Genomic DNA, 22,748 nt, shown 5'->3' with positions numbered 1-22,748 from the left:
TATTCACCCCCCCCCCCCCCCCGTTTAAAAAGATCCCCTATGTACAACAAATATTATTAGACATAAAATAGAAAAAATTTAAAAAAAATTGAACTAATTGCATATATTTATATCATTTTAACTGACAGAAGTTTACAATAAAAGGTAATCAGGTTTTCTTTTTATAAATCGTATAAATGCGGCAATCGTAAATCTTAAAGAAAAAAAAACACCACATAAAAACTGAAAATCGATTTACCTATTTATAGTAACCTATTTTGACACGGCAGTTAATATAAACATTTATCGAAAATGTAACTATAAAATCTGTTTCGAAGTGTAAAGGATTAACAATACTAAAATAAATTAAAAAAAAAAATCAAATTAAGATATAAACTGTATTTTTAGCATAATGTTGGCTATTAGTAAATAAATAAAAGCAGTAAGTCCAATAATGAAACTACCTATTATTCATTTTTAACATTAGACACCAACGTGAAGGTAAGCCAAGCAGTCTATCAACGCAAAACATCACAACAATAACACACAACAATAGAATATTTACACCCTTGATCCTAAAATCCAGCGAAAATAACAAACCAAATTAAAATTTGAAAGGCAAAAGTAGAAAACCAATTTAAACATGTAACTACATAAAAGTATATTTGTTTTTATATTCAATATTAGTTATTCAATTACTTCAAATTTAGGACATTAAAACACCCTAGATTTAAAGATCAAGGTTGCATACTCTCCCATACACATTACGCTAAACATTAACAGACATTATTGTGTTTCCAGAATAATTAAAAAAGGCTAGACAACACAACCTAGCTCTAAAGCAGTAAAACCGCCTGACACTAAATGCTGCCAAGTCACACCTCTGCTATAAGTACACCGCTTGGCTGGCAAGGTTATCAATCTTGATCAATATAATGCCAACTCACACAACTTTGAAAACATGGAAACAACATAATTTAAACATATATACAGCTATAAACAAATATGGTTTCATATAACACATATAAACATTAAATGACAGGTATATTTATCAAAAACTATGAAAAAAATATTACAGTAATAAAAAAAATATTACAGTAATAAAAAAATATATAACATTTGTGTAACACTTTTTACCTACCATACCTTGAATGAGATGTTTATCAACTTTGAAAAACAAACTATTAAATGCCCTAGTTCTTGAACATGCAACATATAGTTGACCATGAGAAACACCGTTTTTTGAGAAATACTCCAACTCTATCAAATGTTTTACCTTGATTTTATTAATTGTCATTGAATGAGCCAATCTGACAGGAAACTGCTGACGTTTCAGAACAAAAGGTAAATTAGAATCTGATGGAGCCAACTGAATTCGAGGAACAAAAACCCATTTACCACCAGAAACACCTGTCAAAACCTCTGCATCAATATAATTATTTTGAAGAGCACAAACTTTCATTCGAGTACCATTACATAACCCAGCTTTGAGATCTAAATTTCTAAGTAGCAAAATTACACAACCAACTTTCAATTTTTAACAATGAGGTAGCATACCTGAAGGAGTTAAGCTGTTCAAAAACTCAACAAGAAAGTTATTTCTTTCATTAAGGTCATCAGTATCAATTTGATCAGCACTTAAATAAATTTTGACCTCACCCAGCAGCCATTCAAGCACTTCTTCATTGATAATGAATCAACATTAGTTGGTGTTAAAATCACGCATTTAGAATAATCATTTTGATCAGCATTTCCAAAAATCTTTTCAACAACTGATTCATTTTCTCTAATGCAATGATTTAGTATTTTAATGCTTCCTTTAAAAGGATCCTCCTCTTTTACAGGTATTGTTCCATTCCCAAGTTTTAGTAGCCATTGGGAAAATTCACCTTCCCCATCTTGTACTCTCATATTTTCAGTTAATGCAAACTTCTGCACCCATTGCCAATGCAAAGAACATTTTACACACAATTCTACTATTTCAGCTGGTTGTGTTTATACACAATTCTACTATTTCAGTTGTTGAACATTTTCATCAAAATTTTGCAAAGAACATTTTACACACAATTCTACTATTTCAGCTGGTTGTGTTTATACACAATTCTACTATTTCAGTTGTTGAACATTTTCATCAAAATTTTCTAGATTTAAGCCAATAAACTCATCAATAACAGGCAGATTGTAATCAGTCAGCATTTTACCACTTTGATTAATTATCTTTTCAATTTGATGAAGAGTAGCTTGTTCAGCTATTAGAAGTGGGATTGAGCGGTGAATGAAATCTTCCATCATAAAAGCTTTGCATGTATTCCAGAGATGTAAAGGATTGTCAGATTCACAAAAGGTCAAAATAATTGAAAACAACTGTCTAATTTGCTTTGGCATACGTGTTAAAACCGCCTCAGAAAGAGCATTCTGCCATTCAGTGTCATCTTACAACAATTCTTTCAAAACACATGCTTCAAGAAACGTTTCAAGGACAATACCATTAACAGTACGCATATCCTCCCAAGATGTTGCTCCTTTTGCTTGCAAATTTGTTCTGCTACTTCTCTAAAATACAATAATTGATTTTCAGGTAGATGTTTACCAAGTCACAGCATTTTGAAAACACGGAAACAACATAATATAAACATATGTACCAACTATAAACACAGTAAATGTGTTTAAATATGTATATAAGGTTAAATATATTCCTTATATACATATTTAAACACATTTTTAAAACAACTGTATAACACATATTAACACATAAACAAACAGTAAAAAAACACTTTACATCATTATAAAAACACATTGACAATAATCATTATAAAATAACATGTGACATGCCATGTCAGTGTTGGCACAAAAGTTTAATTTACTTTTCTAAATTTTCTAAAAAAGAACAAAAATAGTTAATAGCATCACAGAAATTTCAATGTAGTAATAACCATTTTACGGAAACAGCATTAGTATAGGTACGTGGACTGATTTTTTAAAACTGAGCATATACTAAAATGTTGTATATCATTAGAAAGCCCTTCAATACAGTATTTTAAAGGTGAAAAATTATTAAAAACGAACAATTTAAAAAAAAGTTATGACGTTTTTAGTAGCAAATTTTCGATATATGGATTTATTGAAGAAATTGGTTCCAAAAAAAATTTTTTTTTCACTGAAATTGTTATAACTTTGTCAAATCTTATCCAAATGCCTAAACCTTGGTATCAAAAGATAGATGTAAGAGTAGGCTACAAGTTCACATAACTCTATAGATAGAAGGGATGTATAGAGGGCCAGAGGGGGAACCGGAACACCATCGTAACCTTAAAAAATACAAGTTTTTCACATGAAAGAGTGTTTTTCTGATAAAATATGTTATCTTTATACACTAAACGTTAATATAATTTGCTTCCATTCCATTTCCAAATATTAGTGGTCTTTTTTAGATTAAAGGGTGGACATCTTTGTTATGTTTTAACACCCTCGTAGTGAAATGTTACATTCTTAAACATTTAAACCTAAAAAACACTTATTATACTTTGTGTTAAAAAGTTTAAATTATATTTTCTTACTTTACATCATATACAAGTGGTGTATAGATTGACATTAGGGGCGGGGCATGTGCCACGCTTAACACCCCGCCCCACCCCCCCAGTCTTATCCAACCTAAAAAAAAATTTTTTAAATATATATCAATAAAGGTTTTAAATAGAGTTTATGGAAAAAGAGAAATAAGTATTCAAGATTATTTTACTATGTTAGTTGGGGAAGGGGCATGTGCCACGCCCAAAGTCCCCCCTCTAATTCTTATTTAAGCTTGAAAATGTTTTTAAATTGTGTTTACTTAAAAAGGGAGACATAACTTTACAAACCTTACCACATTACAAGATGCAAGTTGGAGTATCCACCCTAAAAATAAGCCAAGATAAAATAAATTTAAAAAATTTTTAAAATACAAAATATAACAAATTTATGTCTTGGCTTTTAGTAAATGATATTATTTAAAATTCCAATAATGAAACTAAATACCATTTTTAACAATAGACACCACGTGAAGGTAAGCCAGAGCTGTCTATCAAAAATGTTTTGCAAGCTACACAACTTGCTGTACCATATTTGCAAATAATAGTTTTTAAACTTACTAGTTGTAGTGGATTAGTACTTAAAAGCATTATGTAAAATTTAACATAAAAAAATTAATTGTGAAAGTCATAGGCTGAATAAATAATATGAACAACATATTAATCGATGATAGCTCAAAAAATGTTAATGAGATTGGTCATTTCATTCTACTGCACTTTGAGGGATAACACAATACTAATCCATTAAATAGTGTATATAAATAGAAACATAAATTGAATAATCATTCAGAAACATTTCTAAATCATAAATTTACCAGCAGAAGGTTGTGCATATGTAACTAAAGATAAAAAAAGTTTTTATAAAAATTTGCAATTTATATGAAAGGTGTGTACATGTTTGCAAATAATAGTTTTTAAACTTACTAGTCGCAGTAGCCAATGAAGATGTAACTATAGGTTATCAAAGTTGTAATTAAAAATAAATACTGTAATTACCAAGATATGCATAAACATAATGAAAGGTAAAAATTTGTACAAATACCACTTATAGCAGATGTAGAAGGAACTAAGGTTAAAAATTATTTAATAAAAAACTTATATTGCAATCGTCAAAAATATATACACATATTAAAAAGTAATAGTTATTAAACTTACCATTTGTTGAAGACGAGGATGTAACTAAAATTCAAAATTTGTAATAAAAAATAAATATTGAAAAATAATGACTTTGAAATTGGTATTCTTTGAAATCTATTCACAGATTAAAAACTAATTCAGTAATAATTAACATATACAAACTGATACAAACTTACCAGCAGTAGGCCGTGTAGATTCGACTAAAAAATGTTAAAAAAATTTTACACAATATAATTTGAAATTGTCAACATCAAGTTACAAATGCAACAATCGTTAAAGCTGTTCTGCTTAAGGTGCAACAACTATACTAAAAAAATGAAAATAAACAATTAAAATATAACTATTCAAATATAAAGACATTTTTATAAGCAACAAGCTAAAATTAGGAATGGTTATAAACTTATGTAAACAATAAACACAGATAAAGATAAGTATACAATAAGTAAAGAACATTAACTTAAGTTTTTTAAGTGTTTCTTTATATAGGAAGATATTATAAATGTTTTATTAATATTTACTTAATTTTAACTATTTTCTCTTTGTGATTATGTAAATCTTTTTTTAATTAATAAACCCAATATTTATGTGACTTATACTTACAAAATCTTAAAAAATCTACAAAAAGCTGTGTAGGATCTAAACAAGAAATAAATGTTAGACATGCTTGTATAATGATTTAAACACTAATCCACAGATAAAGAAGTATATAATCCAAATATGATAAAAGACAATAACAATGATTATCATTGAATGATATGTTTTATAATAAACCACATATGAATACATACTTCATTAGATTAATCTTAACAAAAAACTTCGGCGCTACTGCAGTTTCTCCCCCCCCTTTTTTTATTTTTGATTATGATAGAGAATTTTATGCTGATTCAGAAAAATATAAAAACATGGACCTGAAAATCAACGGAAAGTGCTCTATTTCGAAGTCAAAGTTGAAAAAAATCCCACTAAAAACCCTAATATTCGCCATTTTGAGAATATTAAGTTAATGATTTTTTAGCTGACAAAGCAATAAATTTATAGCATGGTTTTTACATTAAAAAAAGTCGTTAAAGTATGTTTATCTCGCGCAATTTTTTGTGGCAATGAAAATAGCCGTTTTTTGATTTATTAGAGAATAAACTATATTGCAAGTAATGTACTTTTGTAATGAATTTTAAAAAAGAATTCAAAATTTTAGTTTCCTAAAAGAAGAACTTTTGAAACTTAATTCATAGTTGTTTTATCACGTGTAAAATTTAGAAAATGTCACCTTTAAACCGTTTTTTTTAATAAAAAAAACCAGCGTACAATACAATAATAATTATTCATCAATTTTTTTACATTCCCACATTCTAAGTTCAACTTTTATTTGAAATCTTCCATTAATTTCATTTCGTTTATTACACTTTCCTTATAACACTTTAAAATAGTAATGCGAAGGCTGATGGAAACCAGGTTTTTTTATTGCGCAATGTAACGGTAATTAACTTTTGTCAAAAATGAAAGCGTTTTGAAAAAAAATGGCGAATATTAGGGTTTTTAGTGGGATTTTTTTCAACTTTGACTTCGAAATAGAGCACTTTCCGTTGATTTTCAGGTCCATGTTTTTATATTTTTCTGAATCAGCATAAAATTCTCTATCATAATCAAAAATAAAAAAAGGGGGGGGAGAAACTGCAGTAGCGCCAAAACTTCTTAGTGCTTTTAAAATATTAAATGTTAGTATTTTAAAATATTAAAGCTGTTCCTATTGAATGCCAACAGTTTTAATCTGAAACATTAATCTTTTTTTATGTTACATAAAAAACAATTAAGGTTTTACATTTATCATTATTTTTGGATATGAGAAAAAAAAATTGAACTTACTATCTGTTAGTGTAGCCATAAGATTTTTGTTGGCATTGTCCATATTTAATTAAATCTAAAGGTGAGTTTCCACTCATCCGTTTAGCTACGGGAACGGGAAAGGATGGGAAAATTAATCACGTGAGCATGCGCAGTTTGTAATTTGATTTTCCCGCAGCTTAGTTTTTCCCATCATATCTGTCTCGGGAAAAGGTTAATCTCAAATCAAATTTTTCCCGTAAATAAACAAATAGCGAAACGAGCAGCCAATCACCTTGCTAGAATTTTCGAAAATTAAAAACAAAAAAGTGTAAAAGTTTCCAAGAATTTTTCCATTTTCGTAATTTTGTCATAAAGCTTTAATTTCGTAATTTTGTCAAAAACATTTATTTTCCTATAACTATGTATGTAATTACTTAAAGCTATTTACGCGTATATTTTTACTTTCCTACTATGAAGCAAAATGGAAATCATTAAGATATTTAGTTACTCACAATTACAACTTTGTTAGTTTTACTGCTTACTTTAAATTGTATAAATACCCGAATAAAATGTTAAAATATTAAACTTTGAAGTGAACTGTCCGATTTACGATATTATTATAAATTTAATTTAATAATGAATGAACTAAATGTGGATTTTTCAAGAATACAAAATGTTCCAACAAACTTGGAGGCTCATTTAATAGAAGAAGTGAGAAAATTTCCATGTTTATGGGACACAACAACTCGCGCATATAAGGAAACACCTTTAAAAGTTGAAGCATGGAGGCAGATATCTACTTTATTAAAAATAGAAGGTAGCTATTTATTTTTCCAAGTAAATTTAAACAAAAATTTCTAAGTAATAAAATGACGTAACCTATTTTACATAACGTAACCTATTTTTTTTTTTTTTTCTTTTTGTGTGTAGAAAAAACTTTGACTTCAGCATGGACGAAATTGAGAGAAAATTCTCGTAGATGCTTGAATCGTCAAAAAAAGGCTACCATGTCTGGAGCTGGTGGGGAACAATTACCATCATGCCAATTCTTCACAGAATTAATGTTTTTGAAAGATGTCATTGGGGTAAAATCGACTAGTTCAAACATAAAATGCGATATTTTTGCAACACAACATTTAGTTGAACACAGAGGACTTGAAAATATAGACAATTCCATTAGAGCATCAAGTTCAAGAGATAATTTGACTTTAGTAGAAAATGAAACAGTTATAAATTCAATTACATCACCTCAGATGATTATCTCATCGCCAAATCATATGAAAAGAAAAATGAAAATTGACCCATTACAAGTTGCTCTTGAAAAAGCAATAATGAATGATGTGGAGCAAAATAAACTGATGAAAATAAATGAAAATGATCCAGATGAGTTATTCTGTAAAAGCTTAGTAAGCTCTTTTCATAATCTTTCAAAAAAGAAAAACATTAGCAAAAATAAAAGTAAACAATTAGCAAAAATAAAAGTTATGGAAATCCTCCTTGAAATGGAAAGTGACAATGAATGAAAATGTAAAATTTAATTTTCAAATAAAATATATTTCATATACGAAGATGTTAGTTATTTTTACATTCAATATATACATTTAAGGTAAACAATAAAATACTTCAAAAATAAAAACAAATAAAGCAACTAAAAAAACTATATATATTCATATATATAACACACACACAGATATATATATATATATATATATATATATATATATATATATATATATATATATATATATATATATATATATATATATATATATATATATATATATATATATATATATATATATATATATAAAGGAAGAGGAATTTCATCTTTGATCAAATGTGTTTTGAGTATGAGTAACCATATCATATTGCCATGGAACCTGTCCTTGGGGAGAATTAAAGAAGTCTCGAAATGATTCCCTCACTGCCTTTGCATCACGAGTATAGTTATTTGAGCCTAATGGTTTTTGTAAAAGTGTTATTCCTTGGTAATCAGAAACATCACTTCGCCATTTACCAGCTTGCAAACCAGATGGTGTTTCATAATCAACAAATTTTGAAGGGCAATATTGATTTAATGGTTCAAACTGACGACCATGCATAAGGTAGTTATGCAGAGCAGTGGCAGCTTTAGTCACGTTAATTACAATATTTTCTTTTGCAATAATTGGTTTGCAAAAAATTCTGCATCTTGCTGCCAAAATACCAAAAGTATTTTCTATTGTTCTGCGTGCACGTGCCAATCTATAGTTATATATTCTTTCCTTCAAAGATAATATTTCTTTAGGGTATGGCTTCATTAAATAGTTTTTGAGGGGAAATGCCTCATCTCCAATTAGAACATATGGCAGTTTTACGTTTGAGCCTATTGGTTCATAAGGTTCTGGGATATTTAATAACTTTGATTCAAAAGCAATTCCCATTTTACTATTTCTGAATACACCACCATCACTGTTTCTACCAGTATCACCAATATCAACAAGTGTGAATTCATAGTTTGCATTACAAATAGCCATCAGAACAATAGAGTGAGATTTTTTATAATTAAAGTAGAACGAGCCTGATCTTGAAGGGGCTTGCATAACTATATGTTTCCCATCTATAGCCCCTATGCAATTGGAGAAGTTCCATTTCTTCTCAAATTCGTTTGCTATAGATCTCCATTCATTTTTGTTTTTTGGATAGCTAATATATTCCATAGCCAACAAAATAGTCCATATAGCAGTAGAGGTTTCGTTTATTATTCTTCCTATGGAAGTCGGACTTATTCGAAACATACCAGATAGGTCTATTTGTGAAGTGCCTCCAAAAATATATCTCAAAGTGACCATTAAACGTTCACTCGCTCCAATTGTCTCGCGTCTGAGGGAAGATTTTGTAATCGCCGGTGCAATTAGACTTAACAAATGTTCATACTTTGTAGGTGTCATTCGAAAAAACTTAAAAAAGAATTCGTGATCGAAAAGTTGCATATCTTTTATAAATAAATTGAATGCTCCTTTTGTTTTTCTTTCTCTAAATAATTTTCTGACCCAAAACCTTTTTTTATACTTTTGCCTTCTTTTGATTTTTAAATAATTCAGTAATAACAAATGTAAAGTTCTTCTGCTAAGAATCGATAACACCGCCATTTTTATTATTTAGCTATCATTACTTAAAAGTGAAAGTTAAAGTAAAGCAAGTTTGACCAGTGCAAGTGGAAATGAATATATCCCATCCGATCTGTCCATATTCGTTTTTTTTCCCATCCCTTTCCCTACCCGTAGCAAAAAAGGATGAGTGGAAACTCACCTTAATAATATAAGTCAAAATAATTCAAAATAAGATTTTCATTTGAATCCCCCCCCCTTATCCAGATTTCGGCCCCCACCCGGATTTCGCTTAAAAAAAAAAATAACAGAAAAACCGAAATTAGGTACCTAAAGTCCAACACTAATTAGAGTAATTGCTAATCCTTATTTTTAGTTGAAATTTGGCATGTTCATAGAAAATGCATAAAGCAAACTATTTTAATAATAAAAAAAGCGGACTTTACATTTCTTCGACTACAAGTCCAAGTGACAACATCAACCAAATTTTCATGCAAAATTCTTAGCAAAATACTCCATAAAAAAGTATGGTAGCGATACACAATAGTGATATAAAAAACAAGCCTAACCTTTCTTTTTTTCAAAAGTTGTCAAGGTTTATATATGTTTCTAAAAAGAACCACCTCAAAAAACCGTTTGCCTAGAGCTACCTGAAAAAAGTGGTATACTTGGTATAACACAAATTAAACTAATTGCTTATCCTCATTATTCGTTGAAATTTGGCATGTGCGTAGAAAATACATGAAAGAAACTATTTTAATAATAAAAAAAGCGGACTTTACATTTCTTCGACCCCAAATTCAAGAGAGAACATCAGCCTAATATTTAGGAGCAAAATATCACATAAAAAAGTTTAGTAACCATAATAAAAGTTTTAAAAAAGTGAAGATTAGTCTTTCTTCTTTCCAAAAAGTATCTATGTGTATATATGTTTCTAAAAAGAAACTCCACAAAACTACGTCTGCCTCACGCTGCCTCAAAAAAAAGTTAAAAAAGTGAGAGCCAAAATTTTAGCATAAAAATCGGTTCCGTAAATCGCTATTTCCGCGTACCTACATACATACATACATACATACATACATACATACATACATACATACATACATACATACATACATACATACATACATACATACATACATACATACATACATACATACATACATACATACATACATACATACATACATACATACATACATACATACATACATACATACATACATACATACATACATACATACATACATACATACATACATACATACATACATACATACATACATACATACATACATACATACATACATACATACATACATACATACATACATACATACATACATACATACATACATACATACATACATACATACATACATACATACATACATACATACATACATACATACATACATACATACATACATACATACATACATACATACATACATACATACATACATACATACATACATACATACATACATACATACATACATACATACATACATACATACATACATACATACATACATACATACATACATACATACATACATACATACATACATACATACATACATACATACATACATACATACATACATACATACATACATACATACATACATACATACATACATACATACATACATTCCTTTTGCATGTTTAAAAGTTCATTTTACAGATTAGAATAAACAGTTGACCTTGGTATGGAGCTTGATAGCAATCTTATTGAACTTTCGTAAGTACATTTGATTTGAAAAATGTAACAAAAGTATTTTCTTTTTCTTAAGGAACAGTTTCCTGGGAATGAAATAATTTCCAGAATTTATACCAGTTGCTACTTGTTGATCACCTCCCTCATTATTTTCATATCCAGGTCATTGTCAGTGCATACAACAAATGCATTAGAATTTGCTTAATTTTAACTATAGCTTCAAAGATATTCTTGAAAACAGAAAGTGATAATTTTCTTTTCCAATTCTGTATTAATAGTTTTGTACAGAAAACTCAAATTTTTATTACTTTGTAGTAAATAGATTTTTTGAACCCTTCTCTAGGACAAATGGATGAAAGTATGCTTTTAACAAATAGTTCCAGAGTTTTAATCCAATTAAATCTATGAGTTTTGGTGTGCGCAAATGATTTTATAATTTTCTAAAAATCACCCTTAGTCTCAGCATTTTTTTATTTTGATATCTTGTGTTACTCTACTATATAAGAATAAAGAATTTTTGAAATGCTTCTTCTATAGTTTCTCTAAAATTGATTGATTTCTTGACAACAGTCAATCATTTTCATCAGTTCCTTACGTGATTTTTTTTATTAAGCCAGCAGTTTAATTACTCAGCACAACTTTTCTTTTAATTTAAACTTGTGTCTTAAGCATCATTCAACTGCAATAATCTTAATAAAAAGAAATAACAAGTTTAGTAGTTTTTTTTAGCTATTTTATTATTTCCAGGTATTCTAAAATTTAAAAAAAATTTGATACTTATTTGAATCAGTTTTTAATGTTAATAATTTTATTTTGTAGGGGTGTTTTTATATCTACTGTGTAAGAATTTCCATGTTTAAACACCTCTTCTCTGCATATCTGTGTTACTGACAAAACTTCAGGGTGAAGCTCAATAGATTCTGCCCTAATATGTTCCAACTAATAGTTTCTTCAATTTTTTACCATTATTTTTAACTTTTTTTGATAGCATTCCCCTTTGATGCTTTGTAAACAATTTCAATAATAGTAATTACCTAGAAATGCTAGAAATATCTGAAAGTTTTCATTAATCTCAGTTCATCTTTCTTTTTTTAATTTTTTGAACATCATTTCAATTTTTAATTTTTTATTTTACCATCCACAGTCTTGTATTTGCTCAAACTATTGCTCTTATGCAGTAGTTAAGAAACAAACAATTTTTGTTTTAATTACTTAGAAGTATGGTTTTGTTTAAATTGAGTTTCTATGATATTAGTGAAAAATTGAACACAGTGGCTAAAATCCTGGCCCTTTTTTCTCTAACTTCTTCTCAAAAAAGTTTCAAGCACAATTGTCATAAACCACCAAGGTCCATCACAGGCAAATAAAATTTTTACATTAGTAACTTGTGTCTTTTTCTCCCTTTCCAGTTTTGCTTACGGTCAAGGGCAGATTAGCTAAAACTTTGTTACTAAAGGTTTGGAGTGTGGCAGTTGATATGAATGTGACTTTCTGTTATTTCTGAAATGTCAAACAATCTTATTGTTATGTTCTTTCTTTGTTTATTTTTTAGCATAAATAAAACACATTCTTTTTGAGTTGCAATTACTTACTTAAATTTACATAAATGTTTTACTGGAATTGAATCAGTACTAAACATTTTAATATGCCAAAAGTTAATGGCATTTATTTGATTGAGAAAGGAAATTTAAAAAAGCAAAAAGCATTCTATCAAAAAAAAAAAAAAAAAAAAAAAGAAAACGGACCACTCTTATTTTTACCTAAAATTAAAATGTAATTACATTAAAACTAACTTTCAAATATTTGATAGAATTTTTGAGTTCCACACTTAGTTATAGATATATTTTCAGTGGATTATTACTATTTAAACCTTTATTTTATTTTTCTAAGTCATCTTTAAAAATGCTCACACACAATGTTTGCAAAAATTTGTTAACATTGTTGATTCTATATTTTTTAAGTAACAGAATAATATAAAAAAGATGCTTAAAACATAGTCATAAGAAGAAAAAAATTAATTGTAATTTGTTAGCAACATTTATGTTTTCAGTAAGATATTGTAACTGCATTGTTTTATACTTAGAGAAAGAAAATGGAATAATTTGAAATCATTTTTGTCAACAACAGGACCTTTTTCTAATCTTCAATATGAATCTGACTCACAGGTGAGTGATATTTCAATTCTGATTTCTATATACATATGTGTCTATGTGTATGTATACACAATAAGTAAAGAAAAAAAAAGTTTACTCAACTTTAAAGCATCAGTCATTACCAAAATGTAAAAGTATATATATAAAAGATCCTTTTTTTTTTTTTTTTTTTTTTTGAACTAATTCTTTCTTAAGTTTTTTAAATGCTGCACAAAAAATTTACCTATAACATGTAATACTTGATAAAGTAAAATTGTCTTAAGGTCTTGTCTTTTTTTCTCTTGCATTTATTTGCAGACTTTCCTGCAAACTATTTCTAGGCACTGTAATAAAAAATACTTTTTTTTTGTCCAAAATAACAATTGCTTGTTTACAGGCTCATTTTTTAGAATTTTTCATTTATGCGTGATAATATAAAGATTTTGGTTATTGGAGCAGGTGGTTTGGGCTGTGAACTTTTAAAAGATCTGGTATGAATTTTAGTTTTCTCTTTTTGTTTTTTATGAATTTATTTAAATCTTCTGTATTATAATTCAGTAATATAAACAACTATACACAAGAGTTTAATGAAATTTCTGTTTAGCTCAATTTGTCATTCTTTTCAATTAATAAAAGTTGGGGAATGATGATTAATTTTTTATTTGATTTTTAAACAAAAATTATTTTAAAATTTCTATTAGTTTAACTTTTAATGTTAATAGAAATTTTAAAGTACAAAGTCTTAAAAAAATCAGCTAGTTGCACATTTTTATGAAACAAACATATATGTCAGTTTAGTTATGCAGCAGAAATAGTGATAAAGAAATAAAATTTATTATTTCAAGTAATTTTCTTAAATGAAGCAAAGAACTCAACTCATTATTGAAATGTTTTAAATCTTCATTTAAAAGCTTGTTAATTGAACATTTTCCATAATTTTATTGGGGTTTGCTTATATAGGATTTTTCTTTATTTAGCTAGTCTTGGATTAATTGCCCTTTGTCTTAAAAATTTTTTTCTTGGTAATATTGGTATTGCTTGCTCAGCTGAAAATGTATTTATTGATAAAAAAAAAAAAAAGTATATTTTTACTTTGCAATTGATGACCTGAAAATTGGACTCTTAAATCTCTCTAATCTCCTACAGCTCTGCAGTTTTTCTTTGCTCCAGATTTCCTCTTTACATCAATGCATGAATATCAGGAGAAACAATGCAGTTGCATTTTTGGATTTTTCTTTTGTTCTTTCTAAAGATATTACTTCATTAAGCTCACAATGGCCAATTTTATGGTTCACTAGGATGTGGTATACAGATTTTTACTAGATAATTCTGATCAAGGAAATAAAAGGATATTGATATTCAGCACTTCAGCTAACTTGAAAGGGATGGTTCATTAGCAGATATGGTTTTCTGATGGCAAATTCAAAGTTATGCCATAGGTATCTACATAAATTCACTTTTATTATTGAATCAACACCAGCCTAATTCCATAATTATAATAACTGATTCTAAACTGGGTTTGTTAGCAGAGCCATTTCTATTGCTTAAAAGACAGGCTGGTTTTTTTCAAATGGGACAATCAAATTATTACCAGGTTCAAGCACATAACCTGCAAGATTGCTATTGAACAGATGCCAAATTTGTTTTGAACATAAGAAAAATTTTTAATGGCTATCATTCTAAATGAATCATTACTAGTTGTTGATTACCTTGAGGTTACCCACATTAGAAAACCAAAAAGTTAAAGAAATCAACATTAAGGTGTTTTCTCCTCTTGATGGGATGAAGTCTTTATAATTGTATAGGTGATGCCAACAGCTTCGTCAAAGGTAGGCATTGAGGATATTAAAGCAATATTGGCTTTTATATGCGGAATAACTTTAAAACTAATATTTTAATTACTTTTAATTTAATTACTTTTAACTTAAGATGCTTGTTTTAAAATTATGTTTGGATTATATTATATCTTTTTATTAGCTTTTACAGATTTTACAATTTAAGTTTTAACTGAAATTATATTTTTGCATGTCTCCTTCATAGTGTCTGTCAGGATTTCTCATGGCATAGGACTTCATTCACAGGTTTTCTGTAACTGTTTTAGAAATGGTTTTGTTGTTTATGCTCATTTATTAGGTAATGGCACACATGGACTTTCTTGGGTTTTGGTCAGTTTGATATTTTCCTTAGGGTAATCTTCTGGTGCAAATTATATCTTCATCGGAATCCTCAGATTCAGATATAAAACTACTGAACATATGTTTTGTAAATGCAACTCTTATATTTAGCTGCTCTGTATTTTTTCATTTTTCTTCTTTTTTCTTCTTTTTCTCCATCTTCAGTTGCCATTTTTTTGTATAGAAACTCCTAATCTTTTTCAGTTTTCTTTTTTGTTAAATTTTATCCACACCACCCATTAAAAATTTTTTTGAACTGTTGATCAAAAGCAGTTCACATTTTTTAATTTCAATAAACAACATAGCGTTGCTAACTATTACTAAGAAATACCAAACAAGTGAATAAAATGTTCAAGTTCTGTTTTTTTAGCTATTTGTTTTTCTGACATTTGGTGCAACTAAAATTATATTGTCCTTTTTGCATAGCACAAAGTTAACTGGCTTTACATAAAAATTTAATTTACTTTGAGTCAATAAATATCACTCACACTAAAAATTAATTGTTTACTAAGTTATCTTAGTAACATTATATTAGTTCTAGGTTATGAAATTCATTTTTTAAAGTACATATTTCTATAAGGTATATTTTATAGAGGTGCTTAAACTTTAAAACAACTGATAAAGGTTTTGGAATAGTGCTTTTGTTCTATAAAAAGTTACTATTGAAGGGTTAGCTTAATTATGTTCACCCTTTAGTTAACATTAGTTTTATGTTAATTTCACTCAGCACGATTAGTTATTTAAATTATTTTAGCAATTGTCTAGAAAAAAAAAGAATATTTTTCTCATCACTAATAAAATTGACTTCTTTAGGATCAGTTTCACTTGGTGTGGAGTACTATGCTGCAATATCCAGCAGTAGTCTGGTAATATAATTCAATCTAAAATAGAGTTTCTATCAACCTTCATTTTTGCATTATTTGACTAAACTGTTATTCAACAAAAAGACCCTCTTTTTTAGCTGAACTAAACTTTGGAAACATTAAAATCAGGAACTTAATAGATTCTTTTTAATGAAGTTTTTGATCAAGCCAAATTTGATGTGTAAAGATGAAAGTAAAATGTCACCTAAAGTCACTAATAGATCAAATGTAATAATTTTTCCCTTCATGTGTCTAAATTAGATATTAGAATAGATGATCTTGTTTGCTTTCCAAAGTAAGTCTGCAGTTTTGAACTTTTGACCAATTTTATTTGGTATGTTAAGAGAATTGTTAATAAAATTTGCTATAATAAATTGTCATGATTAAAAAGTTATTCAATATTTCTAAATATAGATGAACAAAGTAACTGTTATTTTTCAACACTAGTTCATCAGTTTTCTTTACAAATTTCCATTAAAAGTTAGTAACACTGTCTCACTATTTTATGTAGTGCTTTAGAAGGATTTTTTTTGAAAAATTGTAATTATCAAAATAAATTCACCTTTGTTAACCACCATGTATGTTTTTTCCTTCCAAAGTATTATGCAAGAATGCTGAGTGACCATCAGCAATATAGCCCCTTAGAAATGCTAAACAATTCTTAACAAAGTATATCTAAATGGTTCCTAAAATTTGCAATGGTTCTATGTTTTTGGTTGGATTTTTTGGCAATATTGATTTTACTGTTTTCTGGCATGCATGACCAACACATTTATTGTAATCGCATAGTGCTCCTCTAAGAAGTAGAAAAGGATGTAGAAAAGTAGAAAAAGATGAAGAAAGTAGAAAAAGATGCTGCTGATATCTTTTATATCAGCAGCATCTTTTTCTACTTCTTTTTCTCTCCAAACATACTGTCAGAGAAGCTTTTTGGGAGTAGCAGTATTAAAACCTTTTAGTCTTTAACTGTTTTTGTTGCTACAAATCTTTTAATACTGCATTTACTAATAGACAGAAAAATTTTGTTGTTGTTTTTTAATCTATCTAGTATTCTCACTAAATGGCATGAATTTATTTCTACTATTGAAAAAATTATATTTCATTTGTATTCTTTCAGATTATTTACATTTTGCTTGCTGAGACTGATTTTCCAAGAGTCAAAACACTGAGACTAAAAAATAGTTTAATAAGATCTGAAAGTATACTGCTAATGCTACTGGTTTTTAAAATTATTTCAATTTCTGATTTGAGTAAAATTTTTGACTGCTTAATTTAGTTTTAAATTTGTTGTATGTCACCAATATACTCTGTAGGTATACAAGGAGTTTAATTCCATATTTAAAAAAAAAAAAGAAAGGTCAGTAATTTTAAGTCATAAAAAAATGTCACTTTGAAGACTTCTTTAATGGATTTTCTATTTTTAGCTTTCATTCTTTCTAACTATGTTACTTTCATTCATTATCAAATTTTATTTAGGGTATGATGGGATTCAAGCAAATTCATGTAATTGATATGGATACTGTTGATCTTTCTAATCTCAATCGGCAGTTTCTTTTCAGGTTCATTTTATTTTTAAAAGTCAAACATATTTATGTGTTTTTAATTGAAAAAATTTAACTATTTACTTTTAAAACATTTTGTATGAGGTTTTTAAAGAGTAATTAAAATGCACATTTTTACAGAGTGTATTTAAAGTTAGTAAAACTGCAAGGAGTTTTGATATAAACATACTATATATCAAAGTGTATTCTTATTTTTAAGATCGTAATTGAACTTATCTAAATCTTATTTTTATGTATCACTGATATAAATATGCAATCTATATATATTTAAGAAGAAATTTTAAATACATTGATATTTTTTTAATGAAATATCTATTGGTGCTGAGACTATTTTACTATTTCGTTGTAAAAAAGAACTTTTATAACTGTAAATTTCTGACCTCCTGAGATTCTAAAGAGTAAATTCAAATCAAATAATTTTTTGCACTCGCAAACTTATGTCTGCAAATTACCATTTTGTGGAAAGCCTAGGACATGAAAGTAGGATTTTGTTAACATTAATGTTCTCTTTGCTAGACTGGGCATAGAGGATGATGAATAATTATTATGTGTATTATTTGCCTACTCTTAATACTAAAGAAAATATTGTGTAATTTTGGAAAAAACCCTCTAACAGAGTTCCTGTCTTTACTATTACCAGAACATCCTAATATGAATAAACCTTATTTAGTTCTCAGTTGATTAAGTCCTTATTCTTTTTTTCTTTCAACATTTTTTCTCACTCCCTTTTCTTACTGATTTTTATTCTGCTGTTATTGTAAAGAAGATACTCAATATATTTTATCCATTTATATTAAGGTGTTGGTAAACCATAATGAAAGTTTTCTTGGTCCAATATCTGATACTTTGTAAGTATACTGTATTATAATAAGTTTTCAGGCTTTCATTAGCAGGATTGAATAGAGATTCGCTGAAGATTCTCATCACCTTGACATCAATCATTGTTGTTTCTAATATCTGTTAACAAAGAAGCTTGTGTAAAGAAAAAACCAATAAAATCAAACCTAGGCTAAAAAAAAAACTTGGGTATTAGGTAATTTAAAAAAAACTTGGGTATTAGGTAAATTTAGGTAATTAGACATAGAGTCTCCCATAACATCTGCCATCTAAGAGGACTATTAACACATTTACAGTTAAATTTTTTATAATCGTTTCTTTTGTTTTAGAAAAAAGGATATTGGAAAACCCAAAGCTGAAGTTGCTGCTAATTTTGTAAACAATCGAATTAAAGGATGTTGTGTAATCCCGTATCCTTCTTTAAAAAATTTATCTTTTTTTAATGCCAGTGCAGGTTATAGATTTTCTTATAAACTTTGCACTGTTTACTTTTATTTTTGTTTTAAACTTTAAGTCTTTTATGTATTTTTTCTGATGTTCAGATCAGTTCCTCCTCCTTCTGTATTCAGTTCAATAAGTATAACTCATTTAATCTTTATGAAAAAATTTTGTTTAGACAAAAGGAATTTCATGTTTTTAAAAAGCTTTTAGTAAAAACAACAAAGTTAAGTTAACTTTTTGTACTGGTAAAGAACTATTTGTATTAGAACTATTGTGAATAGTCTAGAGTTATCATTATTTGTCTACAATTTATAAAACTAAAATTTAAAAAAATTTTTTTTTGTTTTGTATTTTAAGGGAACAAATTTAACACTAGAATAGGTCATAAAATATATTCTTCTAATATTTGTTTTATAAGCATGTCATATAATAAAGATTTATCAAATATCAGGTTTAGTAGGCAAGTGATAAACGTTTTATGCTCACATTTGCCAATGAATCATGTTTGTGTTTACCTCGTTACTGTTAACTAAAATTATTTATCTGTCAAAGCTAAAAAAGCATGGTGTGTATCAAACATAATGTGTGAACTCAATATAAAGTTAAGTTTCCAACATATGTTGATAAAATTTATTCCAATATAATTAATTATTGTGGTTGAATCATCACTCTTTTTAAAAAGCAGAATTTAATGTATTTAATGCCATCATGTATACCATCATGTATTTATACCATCAAGTTACTGATCAGTAGCAGGTATATTACTAATAATAAGTAACATGCTGCTGATATCTAAGTAACTTTTTTTACAGCTTTCTGAAAATTTTAGCATCATTAAGTTTGTTTTTTCTTGCTCTAGTTAAAAATTATGCTTTTCAAATTTTACTTTTTAAATATATGGTGTGCTTAAGTTTGTTATTTTTTAAAGCATTTGATCGTTAAATTCAATCAAAAGTTAAAAAAAAAATAATTTAACTAATGCAAAAACTTCAATATTTATTTTAATCTAAGGAACTTGAAGATTATAAAAAATGCTTTTTATTTTAATATTTCTCCTTATTTTGAATAAATAAGCAAACATTTATGCAAATCAATGACATCAACTTCTGCACAGTGTTTTTGCCAATTTTTTTTCCCTTCTAATTTTCACTCTCTAATCAAATCTTTAGCTGTACTTATTGTTGTGCTACTCTTACACAAATATAATTTACCAAATCCCCAAAATTTCCAATGGGACAGAACTGTGGGGCAGTTTGGTGGTTTTAAGCTTTTTGGTATAAATTTGATGTCTCTCGAATTGTATAACTCTATGGTCTTCTTAGAATAATGACGAGAAGGAAGATCAGGCCAGAACCAACAGGGGATATTGTAACTTCAATAAAATGGCAAAAGTCTAGCTTGATCATCAAATTCTAATTGCTGCTTTCTTATCCTTAAAGCGACTCTTTCTTCCAGATCCTTTTGCTCGTTTTATAGATGTAGAGCTCTTATATTGTTTTATGACCATATAAACTGTAGTTTTGCTAGATTCTGATGCTTTAGCGATTGAAAGTAACAATCCAGAAGGATTTTGTAGATAGTTATGCAGAATTTTTTTTTGTTTTTCTACTGGTTTTAATGACATTTTAATTAAGAGAAATATCTTGACTCGTTTGTTGATGTTTTTAATTAATACTATCATTACTTAATGTAATTATGCAAAAAAAATATTTTTAAAATGTGTTAGTGACAAATTTTAAAATGAAATTCATCATTCTGAATTTAACAATTGCATGCTTTAGAAAACTATTAGCAACCAGATGCTAATTATCTAGCTGAAGCTATATTTATATAAACAAATATTTAGAATTTTAGAAATCTTTAACTATAAAAATTTTAGACATTATTGCAAGATACAAGACTTAAGCAGTGATTTTTATAGAGGTTTTCTATTTTTATTTAGATATATAAATTATTTTGTATGTTCAAAAAGTTTTAGGAATTTGCCAATGTTTTTTATTAAATAATAATGACATAAAATAGCATGTTATTTCCATGTAATGTAGTCTCCAGCATATGACATCTTTACAATAGTCATACAAACAATTATATATTTTATATTATATATTATATATATATATATATTATATATTTAGTTCTATTTTAAATCAATCCGCTGGTAGTGACCTAAACCACTGCAGTGCAGCCTTTTTTTCTTCTGCATATGAAAATTAATAATTTTTATTTTCAATCAACAAGTCACATTGATCAGTCATTTGGCCTATAGTCCTGATCTAAACCAATGTGACAGGTGGGTGTTTAAAAATTTGACAAAGAAATTAAAGAGGCGCACTGCAATGGTTCATGTCACTTCCAACTGATCGATTTGAATTTGAATTGTATACTCAGAAATTCAGGTGAAATTTTTCTGGTATATTTAAAATGTATAGGTAATAAAAATTTAATGAAGACACCAGTTATGGACATCTCAACAAATCAAAATTTTCATTTGCAATGTATCTTACCAGCCTTGAAATTCACTTTAAATGAATTTCTATTTAAAATCACTGGCCTAGTTTTAAATTCTAAGGAGAGTTTTTTTATAAGCAATATGGTTTTGGTTATCTAACCAATTATATTGAAATTTTCTGTTTAAAGTTTTTAGAAAATTTAATACAAATATACAATACTGTACAAAAGAAAGTAGCACCTAAGAAATTTTAAAAAAAATGTACATTTAAATAAATATAAGTAAATAATATTGAGTTTTTATTAAATTAAACTAAGATATTGTTTTAAATAAAGATATATTTATTTATTTTAGTTAATGATTTCGTTAATAATATAACTTTTTTATTAATATTTATTAAATGGTTTCAACTCGTATCATTTTTCACCCACTTATAATGTTTGCTTATCTATTGCGGACAAGTATCAACACTAGAAATTGATTACATCAACCACTGTATTATTTGTTATTTTATTTAAATTTATTATTGTTAAATATTTTCTGATAAATAAGAATGTGGAGAAGAATGAAATTGCAAGAAAGTAAGCGCAGAACTCGTTCAAGATCTTAAAAGAGCTAGTAGAACTTTAGCACATGGATCTACTGTGCAACGACCTTTAATAAAATGTGGATAAAAAGGCTGTGTAGCTATTAAAAAACCTTTACTACGCAAAGGTAATAAAGAAAAAAGATTAAAGTTTGCCAGAGAGCACAAAGAGTGGCAGAAAAATCAATGGGACAAGATATTGTTTACAGACAAATCTAAATTTCAAATATTTGGGACGAATAGACGTCAGTATGTTAGGCGAAGAAAGGGAGAGGCATTTAAGGAGCCATGTCTAGCATCAACTATCAAACATGGTGGAGGGAATATTCAAGTTTGGGGTTGTATTTCAATAAAAGAGGTAGGGAACATTGTTAGAATAACATAAA

General features: G+C 27.7%; 3 protein-coding genes across 41 annotated transcripts in view; 2 read left to right on the top strand and 1 right to left on the bottom strand.

The window, feature by feature from the left end:
- Positions 1–88: 88 nt before the first annotated feature.
- Positions 89–6,662, bottom strand: LOC149881121 (uncharacterized). 28 transcript variants are annotated; one of them, XM_090069183.1, is made up of 10 exons: positions 6,546–6,662; positions 5,283–5,318; positions 4,859–4,882; positions 4,701–4,724; positions 4,588–4,611; positions 4,470–4,496; positions 4,361–4,384; positions 3,994–4,036; positions 3,537–3,873; positions 89–2,532 (listed from the first exon to the last, which is right to left on the bottom strand). In XM_090069183.1, the coding sequence occupies exons 1-8, from the start codon at positions 6,586–6,588 to the stop codon at positions 3,999–4,001; spliced, it is 240 nt and encodes a 79-aa protein (XP_089925309.1). In that variant the 5' UTR covers positions 6,589–6,662; the 3' UTR covers positions 89–2,532; positions 3,537–3,873; positions 3,994–3,998. The 28 variants fall into 28 exon arrangements, with proteins under 28 accessions (XP_089925309.1, XP_089925306.1, XP_089925304.1 ...); XM_090069180.1 differs by lacking the exon at positions 3,994–4,036 and having other exon boundaries at positions 3,537–3,630; positions 3,842–3,873; XM_090069178.1 differs by lacking the exons at positions 3,994–4,036; positions 6,546–6,662 and adding an exon at positions 5,591–6,222 and having other exon boundaries at positions 3,537–3,630; positions 3,842–3,873.
- Positions 6,663–7,084: 422 nt separating this feature from the next.
- Positions 7,085–8,029, top strand: LOC149881120 (uncharacterized). Its single transcript, XM_090067936.1, has 2 exons — positions 7,085–7,323; positions 7,437–8,029. Exons 1-2 carry the CDS (start codon positions 7,143–7,145, stop codon positions 8,027–8,029), a joined length of 774 nt encoding a protein of 257 aa, XP_089924062.1. The 5' UTR covers positions 7,085–7,142.
- Positions 8,030–10,632: 2,603 nt separating this feature from the next.
- LOC145193942 (NEDD8-activating enzyme E1 catalytic subunit-like) overlaps positions 10,633–22,748 on the top strand; it is a 32,324-nt gene continuing 20,208 nt past the window's right edge. For 8 of the 12 annotated variants that reach the window (XR_016445711.1, XR_016445712.1, XR_016445713.1 and 5 more), the window contains exons 1-6: positions 10,633–11,342; positions 13,402–13,483; positions 13,861–13,941; positions 17,964–18,046; positions 19,216–19,296; positions 21,207–21,250. Coding sequence is in view for 4 of the 12 variants with exons in the window: in XM_090069036.1 (XP_089925162.1) it covers positions 11,311–11,342; positions 13,402–13,483; positions 13,861–13,941; positions 17,964–18,046; positions 19,216–19,296; positions 21,207–21,250 (403 nt within the window). In the remaining 8 variants the exon portion in view is untranslated. Of the gene's footprint in view, positions 11,343–13,401; positions 13,484–13,860; positions 13,942–16,437; positions 16,491–17,963; positions 18,047–18,848; positions 18,898–19,215; positions 19,297–21,206; positions 21,251–22,748 lie in introns of those variants that run through there. The other 4 variants (XM_090069040.1, XM_090069042.1, XM_090069041.1 and 1 more) reach the window with 4 other exon arrangements.

Source organism: Hydra viridissima, unplaced genomic scaffold (assembly GCF_058129835.1).
Source record: "Hydra viridissima isolate aposymbiotic clone 2 unplaced genomic scaffold, HvirCarnegie_v1 scaffold_12, whole genome shotgun sequence".
NCBI lineage: Eukaryota > Metazoa > Cnidaria > Hydrozoa > Anthoathecata > Hydridae > Hydra > Hydra viridissima.
Note: the sequence above shows the minus strand (reverse complement) of the source record. Positions and strands in the feature narration are given on the sequence as shown.

What these genes read in the sequence shown, in the direction of transcription:
- LOC149881121 (XM_090069172.1), bottom strand. Translation starts at nt 6,588, where the DNA reads ATGGACAATGCCAACAAAAATCTTATGGCTACACTAACAGATA. An exon ending in ATCTACACGGCCTACTGCTG is followed by an intron (nt 4,725 to 4,858) that starts GTAAGTTTGTAT and finishes TTTGAATTTTAG; the next exon opens with TTACATCCTCGTCTTCAACA. An exon ending in ATCCTCGTCTTCAACAAATG is followed by an intron (nt 4,612 to 4,700) that starts GTAAGTTTAATA and finishes TTTTAACCTTAG; the next exon opens with TTCCTTCTACATCTGCTATA.
- LOC149881120 (XM_090067936.1), top strand. Translation starts at nt 7,143, where the DNA reads ATGAATGAACTAAATGTGGATTTTTCAAGAATACAAAATGTTCCAACA. An exon ending in TACTTTATTAAAAATAGAAG is followed by an intron (nt 7,324 to 7,436) that starts GTAGCTATTTAT and finishes TTTTGTGTGTAG; the next exon opens with AAAAAACTTTGACTTCAGCA.